This window comes from Diorhabda sublineata, chromosome 6 (assembly GCF_026230105.1).
Source record: "Diorhabda sublineata isolate icDioSubl1.1 chromosome 6, icDioSubl1.1, whole genome shotgun sequence".
In the NCBI taxonomy this organism is placed as follows: Eukaryota; Metazoa; Arthropoda; class Insecta; order Coleoptera; family Chrysomelidae; genus Diorhabda; species Diorhabda sublineata.
In genome coordinates this window covers 21,267,482-21,288,091 of record NC_079479.1, presented here as the reverse complement: position 1 = coordinate 21,288,091, position 20,610 = coordinate 21,267,482, and the positions used below count along the sequence as shown (strand labels likewise).

Genomic DNA, 20,610 nt, shown 5'->3' with positions numbered 1-20,610 from the left:
AAAGCTAAGTTTTTGGTGATATACCTTGCCTTATATAAAAGTGTCTTTACTAATCTTTTTTTATTAACGTAGGTCCACGTATTGTCGAACTATGGAGTTTCTCTAAGAAGTTGGTGTCATTTTATTTCCGTGGTCACAATCGGATAGTTAAGATGTATGATGGACAGTTATTGACAACGACACGACCACTTCCTTTTGTTCATGTATAGATGTATAAAGGATTGTTTTCAGCTACGGGGTTACCAAATACTAAATATGTCATTTTCTTACTGAATATTTGTAAATAAAATCTATAGCAACTGTTAAAACGTCCTTTTTAAGCAAAAAATCAAGGTCGATAAATTATTCTTTTTGTGGTTAATACTTCTAATATCACTGAGTATTTGACAAACTCGTTTGAAATAGTTAAGTATAAAATATCTCAAGGCAAATCGAATTAAAAAGTGGTATATTTTTATCACTTAAATTGAAAGAATTTGAGAGAAAGTTTGCCGAGACACTGAAAATCATACTCAAAATATTATCAAGATATCATAATTTTATTTGTGGAACTATTTAGCATATATCATAAATCTATTGTATTCTTTGTTAACAAGTGAAAATGTTCAGGATTTATACTGTTAGAGGAGAAAGACGTTAACAAAACTTCCTTTTCTTCGAATAGACTTATTCTAATATTTTCAATAAATTAATTATTTGCTTCCAATGGTATAATTAAATAAAATATTTTTTATCACTCAGTTATCTCATGAAAATTTCATATACTTGGAGAATAGATTTTTAAGCAAATATTATGATTTATCTAATCTGGTATGAATATCAGTGATAACACTGATATTGTGTCACTACTGACTCTAAAGTGACGAAACATCAACTAGATAAATGTTTTTAACTACAGCTACTGGGCTGTCTGAATAATCCAACTTCGATAGCTTTAAATGCACTGAAATATAAAACAGTTAAATCAGCTTATGTATTATTTTAATTGCTCACAATATTTTCAAATGAGGTAACTCCCTTCAATTTGTTATATAATCTTGATTATTACTTATTACAACTCTTGAAAAGGCATTTTTCATTACACTTATCGTCTCCGTGCGCTAATAAAAAAATATAATTGAAATCATTTATAAGAAAAAACAATTATTCATTTAAAACATACCAGAAAACAACAACAACGATTTCGGTATGTTACAAATATTCTGCTGTTCATATTTTTAGGCCATAGATCTCCATATTTGCAGTAAAGTGCACAGAGCTCGAATGTACCATCCTCATTGGATGGTAAAGCTTCTTTAACTTCTTAAACAAAACAGAAAGCGTCTATTATCTTCCTCATCGTATAATTTCACACTTATTTAATCATCTCTACGATATGCGCCATAGACCTCAAACACTAAATCACTTTATCCAATAGACATTGTTCTTCTGAAACTTCGGATGCAAATGTGGTTACTAGTTCTGCCGTATCTTGGTATGTGGCCCACAACCTGACGCTTCAAAGAAGAAATAGTTTTTGGATATTTTGTGTTGCGAGCAGTTTCTTTCATAGCGAAACACCTCTTCACCATTGATAACCAGCTCCATAATATGGAAAATTCCATATTCTTGGCTTTTTTAACAAAATAAACTCTAAGCATATCATCACCTACAATTTTTTGAGATTTCGCTATTCCATAAAAAGTTGATAATTGTGTTTATATTTCCACCTGGATTTTGCTGGTAACACATTAACACTAGCTTGTACCGCTATCTATAATATGTTTTTAGGAATAACTGGAAGCTATGGCTTCGTTTGTGAAAACTAGGCAGACTATACGAACAATTTTCGAGCTTCAATTGATAGTTCCTTGGTTTTACCTATTTTAAATCTTACTACTCTGAATTTACGAGAACGAAAACAATTTGGTCCAAAAAGTATAAATCACAGCACGTTCTTGCGACTCACAGTGCTATCTGGGACTAAACTACAATCATAAACATTAAAGTAATAACTCACAATTGAAGAATAATAAAAAATCAGCCGAGACTTTTACGTTTTAATTTACTCACTCACTCACAAAATATAAACATACGCTAGCATTAAGTGAAGAGAAATTTGTTAAAGTGTATTATTTTGAAATTTTATGAATAGATTATAGGGTGGGCAAAAGCTTTTGACCGTTAGTGTATGAGCGCATGGTTCAAGTAATTTCTTTGCAGGTAAATTCAAGTTTTCTCATAATATACTAAGGTAACCTAATTTGTGTTTATTATTCTAATGACATCTGAAGTACAATGGAGAAAATTTACTCTATAGTCAAAACCAAATCAATGGTTTCAAACAAAAAATTATGTCGCCACGTTTAGAAACTTAGAAACCCGTCAATGGTTATAAAATGTATTATATTTTATATTTCCTGTGAAAATGTTCCCCTTCCATGGTATACTCATAAAGAAAACGGTTGTCTACTCCGTGTTCAATTGTCCACGATTTGATAACATAAATATAATATACTAAATAATAATCATGAGTAAATAATCACAACAGGTCAGTAAACTTAAAGATACTTATATTTATAATAGGTAACTATTATGTTTTGTTAGAACTCAATTATATTAAACATTTCAATATGGTCGTAACTCCTTATTGTTATAATCAGGAGATGCTATTGTTTCATGTAGTGAATGAAATTTACTACAAGTGCACCTTGACCTAGTGTTGCATATTTTATTCAAACTCTCACTTGAATAGTGCAAATCAAATCATTTTATCGTATTATTTCTTATTTATAATATAGCAATGTGAGAAAGGTTGAGCCTAAAATGTTTCATTCATTCGTATTTTAGAATTATCATCGCAATCTCTCCTGCTACTAAAATACTAACTACAGGAAAGAATAGATAATAAGCCCGGTAGACCTGGCAGGTTCCCAGAGGGCACACGGTCGAGACAAAAAAAATATTCGAAAGTTCATGTTTGTGGGCCTGAAATATTGAAATATTGGCAGCAGCAAAAGGACCAGCTTTGTATAATTTAATCGCTCTATTTGATATTTTGGTGGGGAGTATACAGAAAAAGTCTTAAGTGTTATTTTTTATTGATTGGTGACCGTGGTGGCTTATGTTTGGTTTTCTAAGAAATTTCCTGTATGATAATGTTTATGATTAATGTTCCTTTATTTTTAATTATGACCCCTTACCGCCATGTGCGGTGCCGTCTTGATGATTACTAATTCATGTAGCTTTTTAGGTGCAGTATGTTTCTGAAATTAGTAACGTGTCTATATGATTTTTTATGAGAAAATATTCGATCCGTCGTATGTGGTGTGTTGATCCATTGGCATTCCAGCAACATATTTTTAAGAACTCCCACGTTATTTAATCTTATTTACTAATGTGGTAATTAGGTTCATCATCATCGTATCCATTTGTGTTAAAAATTGTTTCATCATTTCTTTCAATTCAGAAATCTCATTTGTCACATTTAGCAAGGTTCCTGTACTTTGATTTAATTGTGACTTAGGACATATTTTCATATTTTCTGTGCATAGGTTATGTCAGGAACTATCGGGTCTGGCTGATAATTTGGATTAAAATTATCACTTATATCATTATTATTATTACTTCTTAGTTGTGGATAAGATATCTGTTGGAGTTGCTTATGCACTACGTTATAGTTCACACATTTCACTTGGTCGCCTCTTGTTTACTTTGTTCAAGTTTGTTGTTGAATGAGGTTCTACACATTTGACACAATTCGGAATCCTTTGGCAGAAGTTTTTAGTATGTCCGAATTTTTGACATATGATGCATCTAGGTATTTCCCTTTTACCTTAAGATGCTTCAAATGCTACTGTAGTATTCATGAGAATATTTCTTTATTATTATCTTTTTGTTTCAAATCGACAAAGATCTCTGGTAAGTGATTTTTACTTTTGTTCTGTTTCATGTTCCATATGTTTTGTATCTAAGAACCAATCCAATTGGCGATGACTTTAGTGTATATTAAGAACACAACAAAACAATTTAGTACTTATCAGTCTATGCATTAGAGGAAGAAAAGCACATAAAGTTCATAATCACGATAAAGATTATACGTTCGCATATAATTTTTTTGGTGGAATATTACATGGATGAAGCTTATATGATACAACTAATTTATAAGAATGAAATTAAATATTTTATTAATTGCCTCATCTACGAAAAGAAATCTTAGAAGTAGTAGCATATTTCCGAGTACAGAGTGTAACACATTGCAATATAAACTATCTCACTAATTGTTTTGAATTTTTAGCTACTGTCCGTGGAAGTTTTTTCACCATATCCTATTAAATAACTGCAAGCGTGGAACATGGCTACATAGCATCCTATTGTAATTGACATTAGGGTGTGATGATCGAAGGCAATTTAAAAAATAAGGCCTTTTTGGAGGGTATCAAATTTATATAAGGAAGTTAATCTGACCTTTCCGTTTCCTAAAAATCTACTTTTATACATTAATTCCACTAATCATTAGAAGAAATTAGATTTTATTCCCAGCATGATAAGATTAATATGCTTAGTTTCATAAAGAAAGAAACATGGAAAAATGGAGAACTACGAAGTTTTTTCACAGACTTATTTAATAATTGAATAAAGTTCAATAATCAATGTGAATATAATGAAATTATAAGCTGGAGTTTAATATTCTAGAATTTTGATTCTGTGGTAGTTTCACGACATTATTGCTTCAAATTTTCAATTTTTACCCGGAAGACATACAAGATTGTCATATTTACAAAATTATAAATATATCTCTTATCGCTTATCATATCATTACATCATAGACGGAGCTTATAAATGGATTAGACGATACTGGAAAAAAGATTTTAAAAGCCCGATAGACTAGAATTAGTAAATGAGATGATTTCATTGTAATAGTTCTTTTAGATACACTTGAGATGGCTTGATAAATTGAGAAAGTAGCGACAACCAATTAGGCTTCAACTAGACTAGTATGGGGTAAGTTGTGCCAACTGGTCGCAAAAAATAATTTGATCAATTTCATAAAGTTTTAAATGATCAATTCATGGTGCTGTCAAGTATTGAAAAAAAAACGTATTTTATATGGCAAGCTCTTACTCATATATATTGTCCGAATTTGCCAGTTTCTGTTATAGTACCAAAAAGCTCTCAACATTGCTTCCTTCTATTTTCTTCTCGGTCTCGCCCTCTTCTTTTCTCCTAGTTATATATTGCGTTTTTTAAAAGACAAATAAAAACAAATCTTTATAATTGGATATGGCTTTATAGTTTTTCAAAATATTATCCATTAAGATCAATACACTTTTGAACTAATTGTCGAAGCATTTTTTCCTTTCCGATTAAGGTACCTCCAAAACATGTGATTTGAACGCATCAACTGCTTCTTCAGGTGTAGAAAAACGGTGACTTCGTGATTTATTTTTCATTCATTTCAATCATTGGGTGCCAAACGAGGATGATTCATCAATTCGATGTTTGATTCTTCAAAATCGTTTTTGTTTGAACTGATGTATAGGAGCTCGCATTATCGTGGTTTTTGGTTTTTTTGAACACTGGCAAATTAATGCTGATTCAGAATTGAACGTTCTACAGGCGACCATTTGATTCGAAGTGCTTCGTGCGCGAACAACATTTCTTGTGTTTGGCTCGTCTTGAAAGATACATACCGTCGATTGAAGTTAAGCTTTGGGTTCATATTCATGATTTGTCGTTGATCTTAAAGATATCTTTCAAATTACCGCGATTGAGTTTTTCAGCATTTCTTTGCACCAATCGATGTTTTCTGACACAACAGCCGATTTTGGATGAACTTCACGAAATTCATCCCGTAGCGAAGTGAAAAAATGTAAAGTCCGAGTTGATCGGCATTCAGCTTTTGGTTTAAACTACGTCGAAAGTCATAGAAAATTTTATTTTTGACCAAGATGAATGTTTCAAGCATTGTAAACAATTCAAATAGCACTCGTACGACAACACGTTCTGAGTGGGTTTGCCATTGATAATGTGAAATGAAATATTCATATCACATCTCAAAGCTTAAGTAGTCCTATATAGCCCTCATTTTCGTTTTTCAAGAAACCGGATTTCCCCAAAAGTTTCGCACTTAACACAGAACAACGATCAACGGAATGACAGAAGGTGTATTGTCCTGAGAGCACTTTCTTTTTCGTTAAATGCTATTGCTTGTTTACAATTTCTCACATTTTCTTATCAAGCATGATAAGTATCACTTTCCTGTTATTATGTCACCTTGTTTGAAAATAGATAATACCATGATTATCCAATAAAGCCGTCTCTGCCATTTTAGAAGCAAATTTTACCCTTTGCAACTTACTATCTTCACTGCTTTCTCGTTACAGGAGTCCAACGCAAAATCTCCACGACGGCTTACTTGTACGATTGTCGAACAGATACTAAGCGTTCAAATTGGCTGAATTGTTAATGTATGTGCACAAATTCGATCAATGTTTTAGGACTTTGTTTTTTTATCCACATTATCAGAATGTACGATTATACTCAAAAAATATTTCAAGTTTTCTTATTATCATTGTTGCCAATAACCCATACAGTTTATCAGACAAAGTTTTCTCTATCTAGTTACAAATAGCATCTCATTTTTATATGGGTAATCCCTAATTTTATAAAATTCTTCCATTAAATCTATCACATATTTTCTCATTTATACTCTTACATGTATTAAATTTTTCATTTATTATTATTATTATTTTTTTTATTATACAAAATCATATTTTTCGACAAGAGTGATAAAATTTCTAACAAATATATAAGCCCTAAGTGGGCAACTGGAGAGACGCTTTGTGTATGTTGCAAGCAAGTCAAATTTTGAAATTTGAAATAATTCTGTATCTTGCTGCTGTTGTCGCTAGCAAAATGCAGTTACTGCCTCTGATGTCGTCAACATCGCACACATAAGACGCGTCCGACGGTGTTATGACATAATTTTGGAATATTGATCTGCATTACCTTAGTGTAACTATTATTTTTGGTAATAATCATTGTGAGACACTTCTATGTAAAATGGTCCTGCCGTTGATAATAATAAATAAAAGAATCCCTGCAAATATTCCCATTTAAGTTTATCATGCAAAAATGTTAGTGGATTTAACGTGTTTGTGTATAAGGGGTTGATTAAACGGTTCATAACTTCAATTAAGAGGTTAATAATTTCCTTTCTTTCTCAATAATGATTATTCACGACTGTTGTAGAATGCACCCATTATACGTCTGTTTGCTCCATATTAATAAGACGGAGTGATTAATGAATCTATTTATCACTGCTATCAGATGCTTACTTGATTTAGATACAATATTATATTGTTTTCCTACAAAAGAATCGGTTTTCTAAAGCTTATCATGTAAATCACTGAATATTCAAACTTCAGTTCTGTATATATAAAAAAAATTGAAAGAAAAAAGACCGAATTTGAATGAACCACGGATCATCTTCATAAAGTGATCAACAACTTTTGTATCTCTTTCCCGACTTGAATTTTTTCCTAATTTTTGTGAAACATAATAATGACCTATTCTATTTAAAATAAATTAATTAACCTAACCCAACCTCTCAGTATCACCTTATTGAAAAGAAAAATATTCCTTGGTTGACCAGTTTGAAAACAAATTAATTTTTCTTTAGGCTATCCAGGTCATGTCCCCATTCAAGGAATCTCTCAGGATCACTTTACTAAAATAAAAACTATGTTTTATCAATTTATATTAAATAAATTAAAATAAATTATTTTTCTCACATTTGGATAAGTCAATTCTTCCCGAATATTTCTATTATCAAATTACTCATTTTAAACCATCTAATTGGAACTTCCTATTTCAATACACCAGTACTTTCATTTTAATTTTTGGAAATTTCTTATTCATTTGGTTGTCGAATTGGGGCAGTTCGTCAATAATGTGAAGAGAAGTTAATATCAATCTAAACCAGATCTAAATCTTTGCGTGAATAGAAATTTCTGAATGTAGTTAACATCATAATATATAATACCTGTATATAGCTTCTATTATTTCATATTTCTATTTATATATTATTTGTGTTTCAAACATTACTGCTGTCAAATGTAGTCACTGCTAATAATTTTTTGAGAGTGAAAGTGTTTTGTTAGAAATGTATTTTTTCTTCAAGCATATAATATTATCTATATTATTTTCGGCAACACATCGTGGAAATAACTTATTCTTATACTAATAAAATAATGAACGCTCATTATTGTAGCAAAATAATGAGAAACGATAGCAACGTCTTATTATGGGCATTGTAACCAAGTAGAAGAATTTCAATGTACACCTCAGCTTGAAGAAAAAATAGTGTATGTCACTCGGAGCAGAGGATCCATTATATATTTCGCCCAGTTTGTATATATATAACAACGGCTCATGCCTACAAAGGGAAAATAAGCAATTTTTTAGTTCTTCCTAAAGTGGTGGTTTGACAAAATAAAGAAAATTTGTCCCCAACATGGAAATTCTGTATATTATAGTACTGATTCTAAAGCAAAATAAAAATTGAAATAAACAAATAAAAATAATTCCAGTGTAGTGATCAAGAAAGAGCTCTCGAAACAAGTGATGCATTAAAAAAAATACTATTTCATGATTTTGAGAATAATTTATTTTAGAAGAAGTGTTTTGTTTTTCACCGGAAATCGTGATTAGGGCAGTCCAAGGCAATCCTGATAAGGATCTTATGAGGTAAACACGATCAGGACTATTTATGATAATCTTGATAAGGACCATATAAGGTAAACCTGTTCAGGACGTCATTACTGATATGCGTTATATCCTCATCAGATACTTGTCAGGTCATCCTGACCTATACTTTTCCAGCTTCCGGAATAACCTACTAAGGTCTTTATCGGAACTATACAAAAAAAAATTCTAGTCGGTTTGTCAATAAACCATGTTTCTGAAAACAATTTATTGAATAGCTTTTGATACACGATAAATGTGACTGAAATGTTATTTTTTATGTGCATAGATTTCTGAGGGTTTGGACATTTTTTTAAATTGTATTAAAAAATGAACTAAAAATAGAATTACCACCAGAATTTAGGGAAGTTGCTGGAGTTGCCTCATTGTCATGATAAAGTCATAGAAAATGTATATATTTTTCTATCAATTATTATGTGACATTATAATTCTTCTTCTCTAAAACTAGATACTAGGGGTATCGAGATTTTAGATCTAATTCTTCTTTTATCCATTTTTTCCACTCTTTCCGATCCTCCGCTACTTCATGAATAATATCCTTTATATTATAAAACTCAGGCGAGTAATGCGTTCATCTGGTGTCGCTTTTGTCGCGCCACTTCTATCGTCCACGTGGGAAGGGGCCTAAATGATTAGAGATGGTTCGTAGTGCTTGCGAAGGAATTTTAATGTTTAGCGATTAAAAAGGATAGGCAGCTTTGAAACGCCAATTTTTCAGACAAATATCGATTTCCTGTTCATTTTGTATTACTAAATCTTCGGTGGAAGGTGATTAATACTCATCAACGATTGAATGTATTTCGTTAGCACGTCAGAACAAAGTCGAATAAGAATAGACTCTAAAATTTTTTCGAAAATATGTGACACCGTTGATCCGATCAAGTGCAAGTAAAGAAGATTAGTTCAGCATTGATTGTTGTTGAAACTCGATATGGAAGTAATAAATACCTATAATTCAAAAGTTATATCGTGTCTATGTGATGTTTTAAGTTGGGGGATGGATGCCACCTTTTTCGGAGAGTAAAAATTGATGAATGTAAACTAACCTCAAAAATTGATAAATGATTTAATTATAAACAAAAATGTCCCCCGTATATTTTTCATGAAGTCAATATTCTTTTAGCTATGTACAACTGAACCTGCTAATTTTTGAGCCAATAATAACTTTTTTTCAATAATAACTGATATAAAAATCTTCAAATCATGCTCTGATAAAAAACTTTGCATGAAAAGTGACAGAGTTACAATGAAAATTAAGTTGATTTTCAAAGAAAAAATAGAAAATTGAACCACAAAGTTTTGAATAGCTTAGAATCTAATGCTAACTTACACATCTGGGACTGATGACCTTACATTAAAAATGTTTTTGAGTCTGGCCGATTGCACATTAAATTACCTTACCACTTTAATTAATGTTTCATTTCAAAATGACACTTTTCCCAATTGCCTTATGACGGCTATAATTATACCTTTGTATGAAGGAGATAAAAAATCAAGCATCAAATTTTCGTCCAATTGCACACCTTCCCATGTTATCTGAGATCAAAGAAAGATTGGTCAAAAAGAAGCTTTTATCATTTCTGTTTAAATATAAAATACTTACTACCCATCAATTTGTGTTTTTAAGTAACAAATGCACCAATGATGCTATATTCTCCCTCCTTAATAATGTCTACTTTAGCCTAAACAGCCATCACTCCACTGCAACTTTTTCTGATTTTTCTAAGACTTTCGATTGTGTTAATCATAATATTTTAATCAACAAATTGCAGTACTACGTTTTCAGGAGAACACCTCTCGCATGATTTAAGTCGTAAGTAGCAAAAGAAGTCAGCTTGTAAGCGCTGATAAAACGATGTCTTCTTGCAAGCCAATAGAATTTGGAGTGCCCCAAGGCTCAGTACTAGGCCCTATTTTATTTCTTCCATTTGTAAACGACATAACCTAACTACACATCAGTGGTAAAATATGTCTATTGCAGACGATACTAGTTTCTCTTGTAGCATATCTAGTGGCCTAATCACCTAAAACCAAAGTTTTATTATATAAAAATTGCATTGCAGCCTTTTTGATCAAATAACACCACCATCGACGTCGTTGAATCTGTAAAATTCTTTGTGCTTTTTGTGGACAATTCCTTGAAATGGGAGTTTATTACCGTCTTATCTAAAAAATTAAGTTCCTCCTGCTTTGCGCTGAGATCAGTTTTCAAAGAACTGAGCTTATCTACCTCTCCAACAGTCTATTATGTCCTTATTGAGAACCGTGTGGTGCGACTCAATTTGAGCGAATCTTCAAACAACAAAAGAGAGCTGTTAGTATTTACTTGGACTCAATAGCAGGGCTCACACAGTGACTCATGTGAAAGATTAAAAATTATAACCCTTCCTTATTCATCTTTGAATCCGTTTACATAATTCGTAAGCACGCTTCTCCAATTTCAGAAAGGTCGTTGCACGGGTATCCACTTAGGAACGTGGAGCACGACCTTTACCTACCTAATCCACGCTCAGAATTAGTTATGTGCACATTATTTTACAATGTAAAAAAATGCACAATCACTTGCCAATTGAAATCAAATTGATTTTCTCACGCATTTTGCAATAATTTGATGGCACTGGAAAGTGTCTTCTACTCTGTAAACGACTCCTATTCTAATAATAATAATATTTAATTCCAGGCATGCTACGTACTGGTTTAATTTTTGCTATGGAATGATATACGACTTATATACAAAGGAAGTAGCTTTTGATCAGGAGTACAATAGTGGCATTGAATCTGTATAATGATAAGAAGTTAGATTTATATGTAATTTTTTATCTGTAATGTTGATGAAATAATGTCATGCATTCTAATTTTATTTTGCCTCAGTTATTTGTTATTAATCAAAATATATTTCACAATGTTTTAGTGAAAACCATTTTTTTATGTCTAAGAAGTTATTCGTATCATTTTTATTATATTTCATCATATGACGGGACTATGAGGATTGAAATACTAAAAATCATCATAAAATACACGTAAAACAAGTTTATACTTTCAAATAATCTAAAGTTTGAAGTTATTTTAACATGTACCGGGGTTGCTACTTGATATAAATATTTCCTATGTAACAAGATTGTTCATGCAAAAAAAAAATATTAATCATTTTAAATACTTTAATTGAACAAAAAGGGTAAGGAACTATTTAATTTCAATAATATACACAACAGAGTTCATTGTTATACGAGGGCTGCTACTTAGGTGAACTTATTCAGAACGTGTCTATTTGCGTTGTTCACAGATACTTGAAACATTCATTTTGTTCAAGAAAGGGAATTGAATTGCTAATATTTTCGAGCGATGATTTTCTATGACTTTTGACGTGTATTGAACCAACAGCAGTGTACCGATCAACTGAGATTTAAAGATCGTCATGTGACATATTGTGAGAGAGAGGCATACTTGGGCAGTACATAGTTCCATTCGCATATATTCAATATTCCATGAGAATATGGCTGTCAAAAATATTTGATCGCGTTGAATACCACATCATTTGACAATCGTTAAAGAAAAGCAAAAAATTCAAAAGTGGTGCTCTATAAGACCTCTATAAGATCGCGACATTCGACGAATCATGGATCTATGCATACGCATATGAACCCGAAACTAAGCAACAATCGAATATATGGGTCTTTCAAGACGAGCCCAATCCAATAAAAGTTGTTCGCGAACGAAGCATATCGAAGCGAATGGTAGCCTGCTCTTGCGGAATAACTGGACATGTCACCGTTCCATTATAGAGCAACGAAAAACGGTCAATTCTGAACTGAACACCAGCATTTGTTTGCCAGAAGTGTTCGAAAAAAACAAGGAAACCGATCGCAGAAGATGAATCATTCTCTACCATTCATCACAACGACAATGCGAGCTCTCACATATAAGTTCAAACAAAAATATTTTTGAACAATCAAAACTTTGAATTGATGGGTCATCCGCCGTACAGTTCATCTAAATCATCTCTCCTTATTCCTACTGATCAAAATAAATTCCATATTTTCTTTATATTGCGAACCAAGATTGAATGTGAGGAACACAACATGTGGTTTGTGAATGCTGTTGAATTGTAGCCAAAAATAACGTATACTCTCCATGTAGTTCACCAATATTATGAAGAGGACCTAATAATGATGAAAGTGGCGCTTACTCTTGTGTTACGAAGACAGTTGTATACAATACAAAAAATAAATTATATACCAATGACCTGCCCGTTACTATGCGAAGTTTATATTCGGAAGATCTTCCATATCCAATTTATTCCAATAATTCCAGTGAAAATATATTACCAGATGAGAATAGAATCGATTTCGAAGTATGTCTTCATTCCACGTTCAAATAAATGAGCTGGATTGGATGATCTCACTAGATTATGATTGGATTGTCTAGATATAAAAAAAATTCATGTATCTCACTTACAAAAGTGGAATTTGTTAATACCAGACACAAAGGTTGCCTTATCCAGAAACAGAAGTAAGGTTAAATTGGAATTGGAACAAAAAATAGAGCGAATTCATTGATTCTTCAAATACAGTCTGAAAACTGCACAACGGGATTAAGAAACCATCGATACCAACAAAACTCACAGTAAATTGTTGATAGAACTATGAATCGATATGTTTGTTAATGAAATTAAGTATAAAAAACATCAATGGAAAGTATGCAGCGACCTCAAATTAATATGTTCAAAAAGTGAATCTTTATGTGAGAAAAGAGTGGCCCATTCGAAACGAGTATGCTTCTGGAGAAATGGACACCAAATATAAATCGTTGATAGATCCCAAAAACATTATTCTGCACCTTTACGCAAGAATTTGTGAAAAACTTTGTGAAGGCGCCAAACAATAATAGTGTTGCATTTCGGCATTTGGAAACAAGATTTCCAAATAATACAGATGAAATGCTAGAAGAGATCACTCTTGTTCGACCACAGATTCGTGAAGTTATAAAAGATCCTTAGTTTGAAGTCGCTCATAATATTTCGCTGGAAACAGTTGGAAATCATTCTAAAAGGTTGTGTAAGAGCTCTTGCGAAAAACTGAAAATTATGAAGATATTGTGACTGACTTCAATACACACTACACCAACACACACAATTATATTTTTTGATGTGCTTTTCGATAACCAAGTTATCATCTCCAGAGAGTGAAGGTACAGTTTACCTATTGAAGATTCATGTCCTGTACTGCCATTTTAGTTTTTTGTTCGGCTAACCTAGAAAATTTGAGTGACAAACAGGCGGAGCGTTTTCATAGATATTTAAAGATTTGGGATGAAAATATATTAGGAGCTTACTTTTGGTCTATAATAAGAAAAGCTGATTCAAAGAAAGACAAACAATTAAAAACTTCTAACTGGGGTATGAAAACCGTGTAAGCTATTTTAATTAATGGATTTAGAAAAATTAGAAAAAATAAATCGGAATATAATTGAAAAATGGATAAGACTAAGTGATTGAAATTTCACTTATAGAATATTTCCCAGCAAATCAAAATTATACCAGACTTATTATTTTCATTCATACTAATATATTAGACAATGTGAAAATTTGGAGACTTTTATGTAATCTTTATGTGTGTTTCCTCATACATAAAAGTAAAAACGCTCCAAAAATTGATTCGCATGACAAACCAATATTATTCGAACGTTTACGTTAAACTAACATTAAATCATGTGAATTGTCCATTTGAATGGCACTCTTCTAAACCTCATGATGCTCTCAATTCAAACATAAGAAATTATACAAAAATTTGGAATCAATTACAGAATTGTGAGTCTGTAACGTTCAGAAATATAGTGATAAATGAAAAACGTAATTAAAAGTTGAAAAAAAAACTAGGCTACCATCAAAATCTAGCGAATATGAGATATAGATTCAGATATACTTAACTGATTGAATTTAGACTCTGTTAGCCGTTAAGAAGTAAACAATATTCTCTTCCATGTTGGAATAAATGATTTGATAATTGAGTTACTGGCAAAAATAAAATCAAAATTAGTTTCATTAATAAAACTAGGCAACACTCAAAGTTACTTGAATTAAACTGTTGTGCTTTTTGTCAATAGCGCCTCATGAGTTAATAGAAAAATGTCAACTTTTGTCATTCATGTCCACAATCGTTTCAATTTTTTCTGTAAGTAGTTCAAAGTTGTCATCTGTCACCTTTGGAAGTTAGTTGACAGCTGAATCGTGTCAAATGTCACGTAAATGTGTTAAGTCTCCCGACTTATTTTGTTATAGCTGCGGTGAATATACACTTAAAAGCTAAAAAAGAGTACTACACCTTTAATTGCTATCGTGCAACCTAGATATTCGCAACCAGGATAAATATTGGGTGCCGCACGTCTGCTCTATCTTAGGTCACAGAAATTTGACCGGTTGGTTTAATTGACAATATTCAGCAATACCTTTTGTTAACCAGTAATATGGCGCTTATAGAGGAGATAGAAGCATACGGTAAAATACGTAGAGGTTTCTTCTAGAACGAAAGTTCTAAAAACGTAGAAAATGAAACAGAATTTACAACTCCTGTCAGTCCTCAAGCACTACATTGGATCAACCAATTGGAGTTTAATCATCTCATAAGAGATTTGGATTTACCCAAAGAAAAAACTGAGGTGACTGAAACAGAGGAATCTGCTTAAAACGGGAGTTAAAGTTACCGTATACAGTAAACGTCACAGTTCATATGTCGATTTGTTTTCTCAAGAGAACGGCTTAGTGTACTGTAATTATATTGAAGGACTTACTGTTAAAATTAGGTTATGAACATAGTTGAGAGGAATGAAGACTCTTTGTTGATTGCTCAAAGTCTAAAAGCAGTATTGCTCCATAAAGAAAATGTATTTCCATCACTTCCTTCAGCTTTTAATGTAAAAGAAATATACGACATTATAAAACTAGTGAGAGAAAAGATATAATACAGCAAACACTAATGGCTAAACTGTGAAATTTTGAAAATTTTTATGCGAGTAGAACAGCCGAAACAGAAATGACATTATGTAAGATCAATATGGTCAGAGAAATGTTTACGTTCCTGGATGAAAAAATGCGAGAAATGTACCTTCAGTTAACCTAGAAAAGATAATATTACTACTACAAGACAAATATGGAACTGGTTTCAAATTTTTATAACAAAAATTTCCTTCACTTAGTGACGCCGAAATAAAGGAAGGTGTATTGTTGAATCCGACGTCAAAGAATTGATTGAAGATCCGACATTCATTACCACCTTAAATGAAAGAGAAGCTTGGATGACGTTTATCAAAGTTAGTGAAAACTTTTTGGGTAACTACAAATATCCTCAATATTCTGACCTCATCAAATAAATTCTCATTGCATATTATGAATTGAGATTTAATATTTTCTTGAAAAAACACTTTTTACATTCTCACCTAAAGTTTTTTTCGGAAAATATGGGCGCTTTAAGTAATGAGCATGGATAGCGCTCTCATCAAGATATCGCTACAATTGGAAAGCGCTACCAAGAATAATGAGAATAATGGGAACCAGCAATGTTTGCGGACTACTCTTAATCTTTAATTAGAGACACTCCGAACACCGAATATAGGAGACCTGTGAAACGGAAATTTTTCAAAACAATAAATTTATTTCTCATAAAAATGTGATGTGACTCAATTTTTCTCAACTTTCTTATCCATTTTTTTGTAAAAAACATGAATCATAGATTTTTAACTACGAGAAATAATAATTAATAATTTCCTTGTTACCTAAATTAAGCTCAGAATCCAATATAATAAAACGATAATATGATCATGTACAGTTGAGGATCATCAGGCATCAAAGAAAAATATTTCGCAGAAGTTTTGTTTGTTAGAAAAACAAGAAAAAAATGATGTATTTTATATATTCGAAAACTACCAGAAAAAATTTTACTTACGGGTAGGAAAATGTGTTATTGCAGTCATCATCAGAAGCCATTTTAGAGATTAATCCCTTACACAACACTTATCTAGATATAATCACTATGATATTGACATATCAGTTCCAATTTCCACATAAAAAAAACTATTTACAAGTCCGATTACGAAATTTCAATACAGTAAACAAGATTAAATTTTAATCAGAATTTTTCTTCTTAATCGATCTAATTATCGTTTTGTTGGATATTATTAATATAGTACCTTAAATAATCAATACAACATATATACGAAAATCACACAGTCCATCCGCGCGCGGGTCACTGAGATCTTCGACGATTTCGTAAAAGGGTACTACTTAGGTTGAGTAGACTAGGCGCAAAAAATACGCAACAGTCACTTGTTGCATTACCGTCGTAGGTATTAAGCTTGAGACAGGTATAACTAACGCGTGCGCCCGCTATCAAGGAAACCGAGATACTGATGTTTTGTTCGGATAGTAGGTTCTGACTTTGTCCGCCATGCCTCGCTAGTAAGGGTCTCTACCTTACCTGTGAGGTAGATACTTTATTGTTTTTATGAAATTACGTGTAATCAAGAAATTGAGATTTTTTTTTCAGTTTGTTGCTCGTTAATTAACTATTAAAACGATTTCGTCACAGCTAGCTGATAACTTGTATGACATTTTTAATTGAATTTTTTGATAGTTAATGTTTGTATCTACCTTTATTATATATTTTAATGGAGAGAATGATAACGAAATAGATTGGTTTTTGATTAACAGAATTTACATTTTCACAATAGTTCAATAAGAACTTATACATAATCATAGAAGACGCAAAATAAGATGTGATAACAAATGACGATGACGTAATGGAAAGACGTAGAGAGACGTATTTCAGAGATTTTTCAGAATGAAATAGGTGGAAAAAAGGGATCTTAAAGGAAATATCAGAAACACAAACAACAAAAGTTAAAACAGGTGAAAAAGATACAACAGGCAATACAGAAATGAAAAATTAGAGGAGGTGCCATAAATAAGTACACCAAATATCGAATGAAATTGAAAATTTAGTTTATGACACAGGAAAAGTGCCACCAGGGAGCAAGTGGGGATCATTAAATCAATATACTAGAAAAGGGAAAATTAAATTTCAACAATAGTTGAGGAATCACACAAGTAACTTATATACGAGAATAATACTTATAGAGAACATAAAAACTATAGAAGATTCACAACAGAACAAACTTCATAACCTAAATTTTAGATAAAGAAATAAAAGAAAAAAAAGACAAATAAAACAATATAAAATCAGGCACGAATAATAAAACGATGATGATAAGGCAAAAAAGAAGACGCAAGAAACAAAGCTACAAGAATCAAAAATAGAGTAGACTTAAAATTTCAAATACCTTGGCTTGACATTAAGACAATATGTAAGACTAGAACAACTGGAAGCAACTGGAAAATCTTTTGCAGAATTACATTCCAAAAAAATAAAATAGAAATGTTCTAGATATAAAAAATAGAGGTGTGAGGATATCAGGGGAAAACCCCATAAATTATGTTAATCAAGTTATCTGTTGGTGTTGCTATTTTTGTTTGTTTGCAGTTTTTGTATTATATCGATTACAGATACCGAAAAATTCAGAAGTAACTGATTCTATACATGGTAAATAAGTATCTATAGAAAATATTTTATCATTATATATTTTTTCCGGATAATTATTTTCCTTCAACGGAATTTTCGCTTTTTGAATAGCTAAGCATCTAAATACGGGATTTGAGAGTTGGATAGATCTATCAGCCAAACTTATTATCACTGATCTTTTTTGGATGACATAGGATGACACGAATTGAAGTTTAAATATCTTGAGGACCAAGTTGGTTTCGTATACCATTCTGTTCTTATGTTATTGTTAATTCTATATAATGTGATATAAAGAAAATTGTTTCTGTTATTTTGCTCAACCTCGATTGTGAATTGAAGTTTTTCATGATAAGAACTGAATTTTTTACTTATGTTTTCAATTTGATTCTTTGGTACGACTGTAATGCAATCATCTACATATCGGAAAAAGAATGGAATATTTATATCAAGTTTGCTTAGGACAGTTTCCTCAAGATCTTCCATTACCAATTGTGCTATAACAATTGAAATAGAAGCCCCTATAGCACAACCATCAATTTGTTTGTATATTTCATTTTCATATTTGAAATATGTTGTTGTAAGTGTGAGTTCTATAGCGTTTATAAATTAATTTTGAGATATTTTTGTATATTCTTTAATTTTGTCCCATTTTATCATTAATATAAATTTTTGACAATGGTAATAGGAATATTTGTATATAAAAAAACCACATCTGATGAAATAAATACATATTCATGAGGAGTTTTGATACTTTTAATTTTTTCTTTGAAATCCCATGTGTTTTTGATATAAAATTTATTTCAAAATATTTTTCAAATAATTAGAGGAGTTTTAGTAAGCCATATATTTTAGGGGGTAAGGTATTGTAAGTTCAATATGATAATATCAGCGGCAAAGACAAAATCAATGGTTACTTCCAAGACACCGATCAGATGTAAGCTTGTGGTGGATAACAAAATAATACACCAGGAAATGAAAATTAAATATCACGGAATAGAAATATCTGGACACGGGGACGTGGAGACGGAAGTAAGAAACCAAATTACAACAGCCTCAAGAGCAGCAGCATACCTAAATGACACAATCTGGCGAAATAAATACATTCGAACTGAAGCAAAAGCCCGCATATACAAGACCGCAATCAGACCTATATTATCCTATGCAGCAGAGACCCGACCTGAGACTTCTAAAACGAAACGGATTGAAGACTATAGAAATGAAAATAGTTCGAAGAATAGCGGGAAGAACACTAATGGATAGAGAAAGGAGTGAAAACATAAGACGAACATGCGGGATAGATAACATCAATGACTGGGTACTGGATAGAAAGATAAAATGGAATGAGCATATTGACCGCAATGATGTGAAGAAAAACAGGCAATGATGCTTATACACAGGAAGAAGAAGAAGATATTGAGAATTTTCAATTTTTTTGGGTCTGATGGCGAAATAAAAAGTTGTTCTTCCCAAGATTGGATTAGATCATTATTTTGTTTTTGATAGGAATTCGTAGAATCTTGTTTAAGTTTTTTGTTGTCTTATCGTTTAATAATTTCATCATTTTATTATTATAATCTTCTGATTTCATTATATTTATTTCGTTATATGTGGTTTCTTTATATACAAATATTCCTATTACCATTGTGACAAATACATATATTAATTAAAAAATGGGACAAAATTAAATAATATACAGAAATACCTCAAAGCTTATTTATAAAAGCTATAGAACTCACACTTACCACAACATATTTCAAATATGAAAATGAAATTTACAAACAAATTGATGGTTGTGCCATGGGAGCTTCCATTTCAAGTGTTATAGCACAATTGGTAATGGAAGAAACGTCGAAACGTCAAAATTTATCAATCTTTTAAAAACTATAGAAAAAAACTAATTTTGAAACAGAAAAGATCAAAAATCAAGATCATTTAGATGAATTAATATATCAAAAGGTCTAAGAAATAAGAAATTGAAGAATATAAATATAATTTTCAAATGTAAAAGGCTCAAAAGTATGTATTTGTGCAGAATATCTTCATTTTTACGTGAAATTTACTGCTGAAGTTGTAATTAGTTGTTGTGGCTAGAATCAACTTTACAAACCAAAAAAATAAAAAAATGCTGGTATTCTAAGTGAGTTTGGAAAGAATTCGAGGTGAATACATAGATAAAAATTCAGATCAAAATTCTGTCGCGAGATTGCGGATTCACAAACAAATAAAGAATTAACGTGGAAAAAAGAATATTAAAAGTATAAAAAAATGATATTCTAAGAAAATTTATCTTACA

The 20,610-nt window shown here is 31.4% G+C and overlaps 1 protein-coding gene across 1 annotated transcript in view; it reads right to left on the bottom strand.

Annotated features, from left to right (window-relative positions):
- The window catches only part of LOC130445920 (putative transcription factor SOX-15), a 183,947-nt gene extending 166,854 nt beyond the window's left edge, over nucleotides 1–17,093 (bottom strand). Inside the window, exon 1 of the mRNA XM_056781821.1 lies at nucleotides 16,686–17,093. Within this exon, the coding sequence (XP_056637799.1) occupies nucleotides 16,686–16,726 (41 nt within the window). The 5' untranslated portion in view covers nucleotides 16,727–17,093. The remainder of the gene's footprint in view (nucleotides 1–16,685) is intronic.
- Between the last annotated feature and the right edge of the window lie 3,517 nt (nucleotides 17,094–20,610).